The 12545-nt window shown below is 28.3% G+C and overlaps 1 protein-coding gene across 1 annotated transcript in view; it reads left to right on the top strand.

Moving 5' to 3' along the window:
* Nucleotides 1-11708, top strand: part of LOC112689031 (DDB1- and CUL4-associated factor 8-like protein 2) — a 17947-nt gene extending 6239 nt beyond the window's left edge. Inside the window, exon 11 of the mRNA XM_025562528.1 lies at nt 11488-11708. Coding sequence (XP_025418313.1) covers nt 11488-11708 — 221 coding nt within the window. The remainder of the gene's footprint in view (nt 1-11487) is intronic.
* The last annotated feature ends 837 nt before the right edge of the window (nt 11709-12545 follow it).

The following is a 12545-nucleotide window of genomic DNA, read 5'->3' on the forward strand; positions in this document are numbered from 1 at the left end:
ATATATATATATATATATATATATATATATATATATATATATATATTGAATGTGTCAAAACAATAATTTACAATAAATCCTTGCAATTCTTTTTTTTTTTTGTTTCCTTATAATTTCCTTACATTAAGAACACTATTTTATACAATTTTAAAAAGACCAATGGGAGGAATCTGACCCACACATCCCCCCCTCGTATACGCCCCTGGTTCAAACTCGTATAATAAGTGACAGAATGTATTGTTTATATCATTTTAATCTAAGCTCTTCTCGTGAAGAAGTTCGTTGGGAGGGCTTTACATTTATTTCATACAAACCAAAGAATTAAATTAAAGCAATAAGTTTATTATACGTAAATAATTATATAGCTAATTATAACATCTTTACAGTTTCAGCTATGTGGATAGTTTTTTTTTTTTGTATATATTTCGAATTTAAATTGTAGATGATATCATCTACACTTTGTGCCAGATATAATATAATACAACATCGCTGGTATACTTTTATAATTCATATAGTACATTCATGTAGTACATGAATCAATATAGATTTCCGAATAAAACAAGCTGAACAAGCATAAATTATTAATTAAGGTACAAGAATAAAAACCCGGAAATTATTATAACAATATTTATTCAAATAAATAAATAAAATCATAAAACAAAAACTTAATAATATTATTATTAATTCAAATAAAAACGCAATCATAATAATACAAACATTACATATGCAATAAAAAATATAAAAAGGCAATGAATTATGAAATTAAATATGATTTAAAATTTTTCTTTTTGACATTTTAGTTAGTGGTATTGCAGTAGAAATTGATTGAGTTTTTTTTTAAATATTTTACAGATTAATAATTTTTCAATGATGAATAATTTATGTTCTTTACAATCATAACCATTTAACCATTGATTAATTAAAACTTCCACTTTTATTTTTTGTCATAATTGAAAACAAAGTTTTTTTTTTTTATAGCAATATTTTTCAAGAATATTTAAAATATGATTAATTATTTTATTGAAATAACTAGAGGATACTGTAGGTCCGATATTATCATTTTCAAAGGTACTATAATTCCTATTTATTATAAGAATTTGATTTTTTAATTTAAATTTTTTATAGTTAAAAAATTATTTCGGCACAGATGATAGTTAAATTTTTTTATACATTTATAGACAAGGTATGCGGCGGTATATATTAATGAACTATTCAATATAGTGGCTTTTGTAATTTCGTTTTGATTAGAAAACAACGATCAACATTTTTTTATGAACTCTGTGAAGAAATATCCTAAAAATATTCAATAGTGTCGTACGAAACATAGTACATAGAATTATAAAAAGGCCTGTTTCTTTATATAATATACTAGTATATAAAAATAATAGTATATAATACAATAGTATATAAGAATATATATTTCATTATATTATATTAAATTACAATTAATAAATGAGATTATTATTCAAATTATTTGTTTACTCTTCATATTACATCAATAACAATATCATTATTTTCATGGAATATTCAAAGAATTCATTACCGAAGTACCTACGGTTCTGTTCGTTATACATTGAAGTTGGAATGCACGAATATAAATCGGCCGGTAGTATTAGGACCGTTGAGGCGAAACAAAGTGTCGCCCGATGGTGATCACATAGGTAGTTCTTAAAAAACCGATTTTGGATTTAGCGATAACTCATTGTAACAGGAAAGTGTTATAAAATCGTGCGAAAATCAAGTTACAAGGATTTAAAAGTATTACCGCTAATTAATTAGACATTTAATGTGAGAATTATAAATAAAATAAAAATATTCTCAACTGTTATATTTTCTATTATCTATTTCATATTAGAGTTCAAGTAAATAATATTGTAATACGTAACATTCGATGGAGATGAAAAAAAATTAAAAAATTAATTTTAGTACTCGACAATTACGAAATTCTAATCTAAACTTTCATCGCATAATGACTAATTAACATTGAACAAGACTGAAGCTCGTATAATATAGAAATTTTCAATTTCGCTTAATATCCCATAAGGAACTACTCGACTATTGGCTTCGGTACGTTTGAAAAAATCATCTTCACTGGATTTTCATCATGCGTACGAGGTACAGTTATCGAAACTAAAGCGAATAATGTAAATTAAATGACCCGTAAATGCGTTGGTGCATACCGTAAGTAAATACAGGTGCAACGGGTGAAGGCGATAAATTGAAGTCGGCGTATAGGGTGCATTTAGTACGGATGTATGCGTAAACAAAAAAAAAAAAATGTAGTGTCCGTGTTCGCCGGTGGATGTGCCGGTCCCGTGTGCGGGGACGTCGATAAAGTGAAAAGAACCAGGGGCGAGTGGGGGGGGTGCACTAGTGTGTACACAGAACGGCCACGATTATTACAATAGGGCGATCGGTTTTCGCATTGAGCACGTGCGTACGTGCGAATCGGACGCGTGAAAGGTTCGAATCAACAGTTACGGTGAATTGAGATATACTATGTTACATTCGTGTACGCATCGTATCAATCGGTTAGAGGGGTGATTCGGATTCCGCATTGATTTTCAGTAGATATACACTGTCGTCTGCAGAGTACCACCGATGTAGTTTATTTTTTTCTCTCTTCCGCGTATCGGGTAAACAACGCGCAGAGCCATCGCGAGGGGGTGCAGCGAGAGATGTCTACGGCCCGGGCGCGATTCCCGGAAGGACGCAAAAATGAAAAATTTGCATTTTAAGTTAAAATCACAACGGTCAATGTTGAATATTTTATTTACAACGAATGAAGTTATGATATTGCATTTTTATTTAGTACAACCATGGAAAATAATATCTAATTAAAAATACGTAAAAGTGCATTTTGAAGTTTCGCCCCGTTGCTACGTCACTAACAACATAATATCATAATAAAAATCTGGTCAAAGATAGAAATGACTTATTGAGTCGAAATCAAGACAAAACGTTTACAGTGATTCTAAATAAAAACACATCGATTTCTTCGCTTTCTGGATGGAAAATTATGTATAAATGATAAACAGAATTATATGAAAAATAAATGTAATATTGTAAAATTATTTATATTATTTAATAACATATACAAATTATTAATTACTGTTAAGAGTATTTTATTTTACATGATATTTTATTGAAATATAGAGATTTATTTAATCTTGATTTGGGACATTCAGAGTACCTACCACTAATCAATCTTATAGAAAACAATTTTTTATAACTTTCTTTAGATAATCAAAATTCGGTTATTATTTTGGATTTTAATTAATTACAAATATTGTGTAATTGTGTACTGAAAAGGGGAAAATGAATTGAGGGCGTTGCAAACCAATTTCTAATGAATAGTTGAAGATACTTGTCATAAGTTTTGTATTTTAGGAAAGAGAGACGACAAAATGCTAAATACGGCCCTGGGTGACGATGTTGTATTATAACACAACGCACGCACGCGTAGTATTTTGATGACACGTATATTATTTGTACCTACACTATTTCGTATGTGTACATAATTTTTTTTGGACTTTACATTTTTTTTACGATTTATTTATTATTCATACACGTGTGCAGTGCACCGCACTGGCCGGTTTCGTAATATTGTTATCGAATTATTAATCAGATAAACGTTTCAGAATGTTTCGGCCTTCGCGGACGGTCGGCGGGAACGAAAATTGTCTGTATCTGTTTATTATTCTGATCTTCAAACTGAATCGATTATATCCTATGCGGCCGAACGGATATGTCATTTTCGATTTAATGTTGTTCAAACAGTTTTTAAATTATCATGAATACATCGTATAACCATTTGTTTACATAGATGTATTCGATCTTCTTACTGGACGTTGTGTACCTTTATACCAGCAATACGTATACGGCGTATACATATATTAACAGACCGAGCATATTAGTTCGATAAAACAGTATCAATGGTTCTAAACATTTAACAACAATTTTCGACAATATTCACTAGTTCTCATAACGGGTCCGTAATGAATTCAGTTAGGTGAGTTTAGGGGTGCCAAAGGCTTAAAATCGATTTCAAACATCGATAAAAATCTTTAAAAATCTTTTAGAAAATCAAAACCAATATCAAAATCGTTAATGGTTGGTAATGATTTTCAAAATTTATATTAAAATTGAAAAAAGTGCAAATCAATATTTTATATCATAATCAAAATCATTTTAATAATTAAAACGATTTGAAATCAAATTAATTTAAAATTCAACAGCCAACAGGTCTATTTATATTGTCAATTCGTAGACATTGCCATATTTAGTAATAATATTGATTATAGATAACAATAAATAACTATTACCTATTTTGTTTAACGATAAGGAATCAGTGTTCGATGAACGATTGTTGTTTTTATTCACATGATTTATTACATATACTATACTATATATAGACATTTTTTAATGAATTATTATGGATAAGATATTAATTTATAATACTCCATTGTCTGTCACCCGTGAGTTATACTTTTAACCAATAATATACAATCAAATAACCTAAAATAGTTTTATTTTGTACTTTTGCAGTTTTGCTAGGCGTCGTCATATTTGTCCCACTTATAATTTAAAACACTGTTCTCATATTTAATTAAATTATATCTGAGTTTATGAATAAAATACTTTATTTTACATTTTAATCATTTCACATAAATGTATCCTTAGTTTACTTCATTTTAGCTTCACTTTCATATTATATTTTTTTCATTTTTGAGACACTTTAATAATAATCGTAGTTAGTGCGAAATGTTTTATAACATAGGTAATAAAAAAATGGATTTAAATATATATTACCTACATCAGTAGCTTGTCACCACTACATCTTACAATACTATTATGCTGATGATGTACTAACAATTGAGAAATTATTATAAGTCATGGATAACATTCTGTTTTGAACCCAAAATCAAAAAAAAATAAATACCGATTTCTGAAATCGAAATTGAAAGAAATGAATATCGATATTCGAAATCAAAAATGAAATTGCAAAAAATAAATATCAATATTTGAAACAAAAATCGAAATTAAAAAAAAACTAATATCAATGATCAAAATTGAAATTAAAATCGAAATATTTTATTTCGATTTCAAGCCCTGACCAAGGGTTTCATCAAATGCGCCGGTTGGTCTATTTCCATCAAGTATATTTCAATACATCATTGTCACTTGTAAATATCGTAAGAGATGTTCTCTATAGAGTACAAAATATTTCCACCATTGATTAATTGATAATAATATCAAACAACACACGTATTCAATAATTGGCATCTTATATGATTTATAATTATTTTATTTATTTATAATTATTTATATTAAAACACATATGTACTTCCAGATACTGTACTTACAATTTTAACTATAATCATGAATTAGGAAGGCTAATACTTGTGTTAAGTCATCTATAGAGGATTTGAATATATGAAAATTTCAAATGATGTTGAAGTCATTATGTACGAGTACGTATATGACGAAATATTTTTTTACATGGATCTACTTTAGTGTGAAAAACTATTTTTTTTTTTTATTAATATTTATGAATTCGACTGAATTTAAAAATTGAATGTGTACATTTTCTCAGATACTGACAGATTAATAGCTGCTCAGTTAACCCGTTGGAACAATTACCCATAGTCACCCAAAAGTTTATAGTAATAAACAGACTGGTCAACCTTTCGCCCCCAACCATCCGATCGTTTTTTTTTATCCCGCATGACTACTGATCATTATATACATTTACATTATTAAGCTATTACACATAATTTTGTTTATTCCCATAAATTCCTAATTGTCAAACTTTATGTGATCTTAAATAGTTAGTATATTTATTCGGGCTGCGATCAACAAAAATTCGTTGTATTATATATAAGAACGACTATTATGATAAATTTAAAATTATATATTGATATTATTATTAATTTTGGAGTTTGAAACTTAACATTCAATTTTATTTGCCTAAATACCTACGTATATATAATTTATTAACTTAAATGTAAGTATACAATTCAAATTCTAAAAGCTCAATCGTACAATAATACACATTATAAGGCTTTAGTTTGCGGGATTTATGAATATATAAATAAATGAAAAAAAGATTCATGATTTTTCAATATAATATAAAATTAGAATCGAAACTTACTAAATGTATTATTGAAACTGCGAGATATGTTATTTACTCGTAAATGACGTATTAATATTAACATATTAATATGTTTAAAAAGAATGATTTTAATAATTAAATAAATTTCTCATTTCAGTTATAACCTAATATATACGTAAATCAATCTCATTGTTCGAAACTTACTTTCAATTTTACAAAATATTTTAAGAAAACCATTTTTTTCGAATTTATTATAATATGATTATTAGTTGTTCTTGAAAAAACGAACAATCTATTTAATTAAACAATAATAATTATTTTAAATTTCAAAGTCAATTTAATGGTTGTACCTACCGAGAAATTGGCTTTACAAATTACTTCAATTGTTGAATGCAAATGTTAATATAATTATCATGACCTTTTCTAGTTAACATTCTTCGGCAAAAATGCATTCTAATTTATTTTAAGGTATTAATTTAATATTAAGTAGTTTTTCATTTATTTTTTATTTTTCAAATATAGTTAAAAATTCGATTTAACAGCATGTAGTTTAAACTATAACTAATGATAATGCTCACAGTCATTAAAATTTTTTATTGATATGGCTATTTAAATGTATTTTTGATTTAAATTTTTATATAAACAAAAATATAATCACTTATTGTGGTAGGAATTTTAAATTATTTCTAAGTATATTTTCAGTTTTACGTCACTATCTGAAAACGAATGAAAAAATCGAAAAACCATACTAACTTGGTGTACCATTTTTTTCAAAAAAATTTGCCAACCTATAAATTTGTAGAGGACATTATCCAAACATTTTGGAGATTTAATTAAATTTCGGTGAGCAATTTCTAAAATATAAAATCTATTTGTCATTTTTCCTACGTAATTTTAACTTTGTGGTTATATTGAGGAACCTAAAATTTAAAAACGAGTAGAGATTGTTTCGAAAGTTGATATTTTAATATTATTTTATTTTTAACGTTTATTTTATGTGATATTAGTACATAACATTTATAACACATTCATATTATGTTAATTTATACATTATGTATATTGTACGTAAAAAATGAAATAATTGAATTATTATTTTGAAAATTGAACCTGATTTGCATATTCTAAGTACCTACGACATTTTTATGGTAGACCAATGTATATTTGTATATATATATATATTATTTATGTTTTGTAATTGTAAATACCATATTTTTTTAAATTGTTTTTGTTTACCTACCAACTCGACAGCACCTGGTGCTGTATCTATTAACTGTAATACGAACTGATTTTGTCTAAGGATATTACCATTTTAAATACATTTATCTGTGATCAATAATTGCACCTAAATAGTTTTTTTTTCAATTATTTGGTTACAAAATAATGTATGTGTACATTTTATTTTACATCATTAACATTTATTCTATCATCACCACAATATTGTCGGTGATGCGACTGCCAATACATGGGACTTAATATTTATTATATTGTATTATCATTACGTATTCAAATAGTTAAATTTTTACTATAGTAAAGTTAGTTAAAATAAGTGCCCATATTTATTTACTATAGGACTTACATTTTAGAGCCCCAAATTAAATTTTGAGGTAGGAGGGTGCACAGGCACACCCGGAACCACCCGTGCGCGCTCCTATGATCATATACAATTCACGTGTCTACATATTTTATACTTTTTATACGTATCTACATTGCATTGCACCTAATTACTATATAAATCTCTCATAATATGTGCTGAAATGGTATACAAAGACGTAAAGTTATTTTTTACAAACAAACCCGTTCTCATTGGACTCACGATTTATTGACTTATTTGCCTATTGGACTCTAAACGAGTCGCTCCGATTTACACGCAGGTATTTACCACCACATCACAAAAAATCGTCTACTTACCTTACTACACTAGTTAACAGGAGACTTTAACAATTTGATGGATATCTATCAACATTTAATGGTAGATATTAAATTATAAATAAATTGAAGATTAAATGTACGCATTTCTATTTAACCCGTTTACAGTTTTATTATTATTGTTTAACCCATACACCAAATTATTACGTTAAATTTTTATTATTATGGTTATAATTTATAATTTTATATATAACGTTTGTATTCATTGTACCGTGATATAATACATATACATCTACATATATGTAATGCATACTTACTCAGTTGAAATTTCAATTGATATTTTTGGTATAATCAAAATTTTCGAAAAAATAATATGTGTACGTATTTAAATTGTTGTATGAATCTTTGCATTTGTATCCCTAGTCAAACAATTAGTAGTGGTGACAATTTGTTTCGATGACGGTCGCTTGATAATATAATGTATAAATAATATGCTGTTAATGTTGTATGCTATAGACCATTCTGTTGTTCGTTAAAATATATATACCTGCGCACTAATGGCAAGACGGAAAATGTATACGAAATTAGTAGCTGTATCAATTTTAATAAATTTACCCAAAACCTATTAGTATCGCTTTGTCGTCCGTAGAGAGCACAGTGAATGCGTTGCAGACCTCTCAAAACCGCTCCTAATTCGATGTAATTTAATCGTAAGTAAAATATGAAAACTAAATTATTGAAAATAATTGCTGCAGACATATGAAAAAATAAATAGACAGTTTATTTGGAATACGGAACACGTATTAGATTCACAAGTGTTTTATTTTCGTATTATGCTATTCCTTAGGTACATATAAAAATGCGAATTAGTCTTAAATAATTTTAAAAAAAATGGCCATACAAATAATAATAGTCTTAAATTAAATCATAATTTTTTTCTAAAAATTATTTATCCGATTAATGAAACCACTTTAAAATGTTATGATCATAGGCGAAACTAAGGATCAGGACAGTCAGATTATGGCCCGACCTAATAACGGCTGAATATCATACTGACATAGTAGTCAGTAGAGTTTAAAATTAAAATTGAAAACATAATTTCCGCATCTTAAACGCCTTCTATAATGTTCTGTTTAAATAAGTACATATACGTAATGCACGGGTACTTGTACTTGTAACTCGTACTTGGTGCATTTATACTGCATACGAATTCCGTCCCTAATAACGAAAATGTACGTCGCTACAGCCGAGTTGCGTTCGCGGTTTTTGCACGACACGTTCAAGTCGCCTCTACAGTTGTTCGATAACTGTTCGCAAATATGATATAGGTATATAAAGAAGTCTATATACTTGGATATAAGCTCGTAGATTACATCGATTATCAATCGATACTTTATTCGTAGATCGCACCTTACCGTTAATTGATAGAAATTCATTTTTCACGTGTTAATTTAGTAGCATTAGTTTCGATGCGACATTCACTTAAATTATTCAACGTACATTTGGACATAAACACCACTGACTATAAATGCTATTATAGAATTACAGTAATTATAATCAATAATGATATTTTTTATTTCAACATCACAACATTAATATAATAATGAAAAATCTTGAAATTATTAGTATTTAGTGAAAAAAATAAACAATATTAATTGTATTAATGGATACACATTTTCTTTCAAAGAATTTTTCAAATGATTAAGGAGAATTGCATTCGACGATAACAAATTTTGGTGTGATAATAACTAACAAAAACCAAATTTACGAAAGAAAATCGAGGACGCAATTCAGACGTGTTGTGCAAAAACAGTGGACAAAACTAGGTAAAAAATATTATTCATGGACGCAATTCGAATGCGCCGATTTATACATGACATTATTTATACTTATTTATCATTTGGCCGTCCTAATAAAATTGTCGAGTTTCGCCTACGGTTATAATGCTCTTGGTTATTATCAAGGCTCGGAACTTTAGGCATTTGCATATTCGTTTAAAAAGTGCATATTGAAGTTTTGGTTCGATACAAATTCGATCCATAGTACGCAGATGGAAATAATATGGACATAATTTTACATATCTCGTTATTTGTTGAAGAACTTTTATATGCATAGATTTAACGAAAAAAGTTTTTTTTTTTTTTTTACAAATTTATAGTTTATAAAATAAAAGCAATAATATAAAAAAGTAATAATAAAAGTAATAATGATAATAATAATAATAATAATAATAATAATAATAATAATAATAATAATAATTATTATATTTTAATCAAAATTGAATACTAAATTCGAATATAATAAGGTAGCTAATAATAATATATGTACTATAAAATAATGGCAAAAATAACAGGAACGCAAAAAATAAAAAGCAAATTGACGAAACAGTTAAAATCAAACAAGCGTCGTTGGCATTCGCAGCAATCGTCATACGGCCCGCAGTTGCTTCACGACACATCCCCCTCTTTAAAATTGGTTCTGTTAATCAATCGGGCGTCCTCATTGATAATCAAACGTGTAACGGTATTATGGCAAGGGGATGTAACGGTCAACCTAGAGTATAAGATAACAAAAATTAAGGTGATCTTAAATGTTTTCGAAACCGCTCCATTAGAGCAACCAGAACGGACCTGTACACACACACACATACGTAATGTAACCAAATCGTATGACTCAATAGAACCTAACATTAAATGCATATTTCACAATATAAAACCACTTATTTTTAAGAAAAATTTAACCATCCTCCCCCCCCCCAAACAAAAATAACCTAACCCCACACAAAATATTTTAAAATACGCTACTGGATCCATATTCCGAACACGTAGCCGTACATAGGAGTCCCGTGTCCACTCATCATTTATAAAAACTGGTTAAAAATGAATCAGTCGCCTACGGTCGATATTGTGCTACGATTAACGCTCGTCGGATGCGCCTAGCCGACGACGACTACTGTGGTCATTTGTTTTTTACAAATCGGATGGTGGCGACGAACGATCATTTTATGCGACATGGCATAGACAAGAGTAGGTTTTTAAAAACACGTGCACGTAAACAACAATAGTCGATCACTGTACAATAAAATATATATTATAACCTACCGAAAAGGACACTACTCTTTTACCGGGCTTTAATCGTCGCTCTGATACCACAAATTTTCGGACCCGGGCGTTACGTTGACCTTTATTTATCACCACTTGTAAATAAATATTAAACAACATTTATTTTACCACTTAATTAAATATGGCATTGTTTTTGATCAGCGTTCACCAACATTTTTGTTTGCTACACGTGTAACATGCGTGCGCCCTTGACCACTGGCCAGAGGTTCGCGTACCCCTGCCATCCATCAGTTCCATGATTTTTTTTTGTTCTTGCTGGTATAATTACGATTATCATGTAATAATACTATAAATACAGTTTTATTACACTGTAATATTGAAAAAAAACTTACAGAAATATAACCAACAAAAATATAGACAATAAACGCCATTTTTCATTTACAGATACAAAGATGGGTGATAACGGTCAATCTGCTGCAATCATAGATAACACGCCATTCTCGTACTCTGCGTTGGACTCGATGCAGAGCCGCTTAATCGCTTTTGAGGCTGCCTGGGAAGAAAATCGACGTAGAAAGAGAATTGGCCGTCCTATAGCATACGTCAAACCAACCCCAAGACCGTCCCTAAAGCCTATGTTTTCATTGCAGTCACGTCGTTGCTGATTCAATCAACTTGACTAATTAATTAAATGTAATCATATTAAAAGAAATAACCATGCGAATAACAATGTATGTAATAAATTATTTTAGATATATTTTAAACAATAAAGGATTAAAAATATAAGTATATGTAATACATATATGTATGTATTTTTTTATATATTGAATATTCGATAAAAATTTCGATTAATATTAAAAGTATGTATAATTTTTATTTTTATTTATTGAACAACGGTATATTTTATATTTATTATTATTTATTATTATTATTATTTAATACTATTGAAAGAAGAAGAATCAGTGAATCCTACCAATATGCATAAATACTGTTTACGAGATAAAAAAAACGACTGTAAATATATTGAAAAGAAAAGTGAAAATTACTGCTTAATGATATGCAAACATCAGTGGCGTATTAAGAATTATTTTTACTATGGATCAATTTACCATCAACATAGCAAAAATTAACATTTATTTATAGGGCCAGGTGGTTGTAATTATGATATGAATAATACAAATAGAGATTGTGGAATTCTGGTTTTTAAATACATGTTTAGGTATTATTAGACTATATAATAGTTTAAGCATTCTTCAACATTAGGTAGACTGATGTTAAAATCAATAAATGATGGTGACCCGCCACCTGAAGTATTAATTAACGACATTTCCAGTGCGAGTGGATTGCCAATTTTTATAAAAAGTAGACTCAACATATATAAACTATTTCCTTAATACTTAGAGATATGTTACGTTGAACAATGGAAATCCTGAGAATCTAACGTTTCCTTGTCGGTAACTCGAAAATTATTTAAGTTAATCTAGTGCTGAAAACACTATCAA

The sequence above is a fragment of the Sipha flava genome, unplaced genomic scaffold, assembly GCF_003268045.1.
Source record: "Sipha flava isolate LNK unplaced genomic scaffold, YSA_version1 41_pilon_pilon, whole genome shotgun sequence".
In the NCBI taxonomy this organism is placed as follows: domain Eukaryota; kingdom Metazoa; phylum Arthropoda; class Insecta; order Hemiptera; family Aphididae; genus Sipha; species Sipha flava.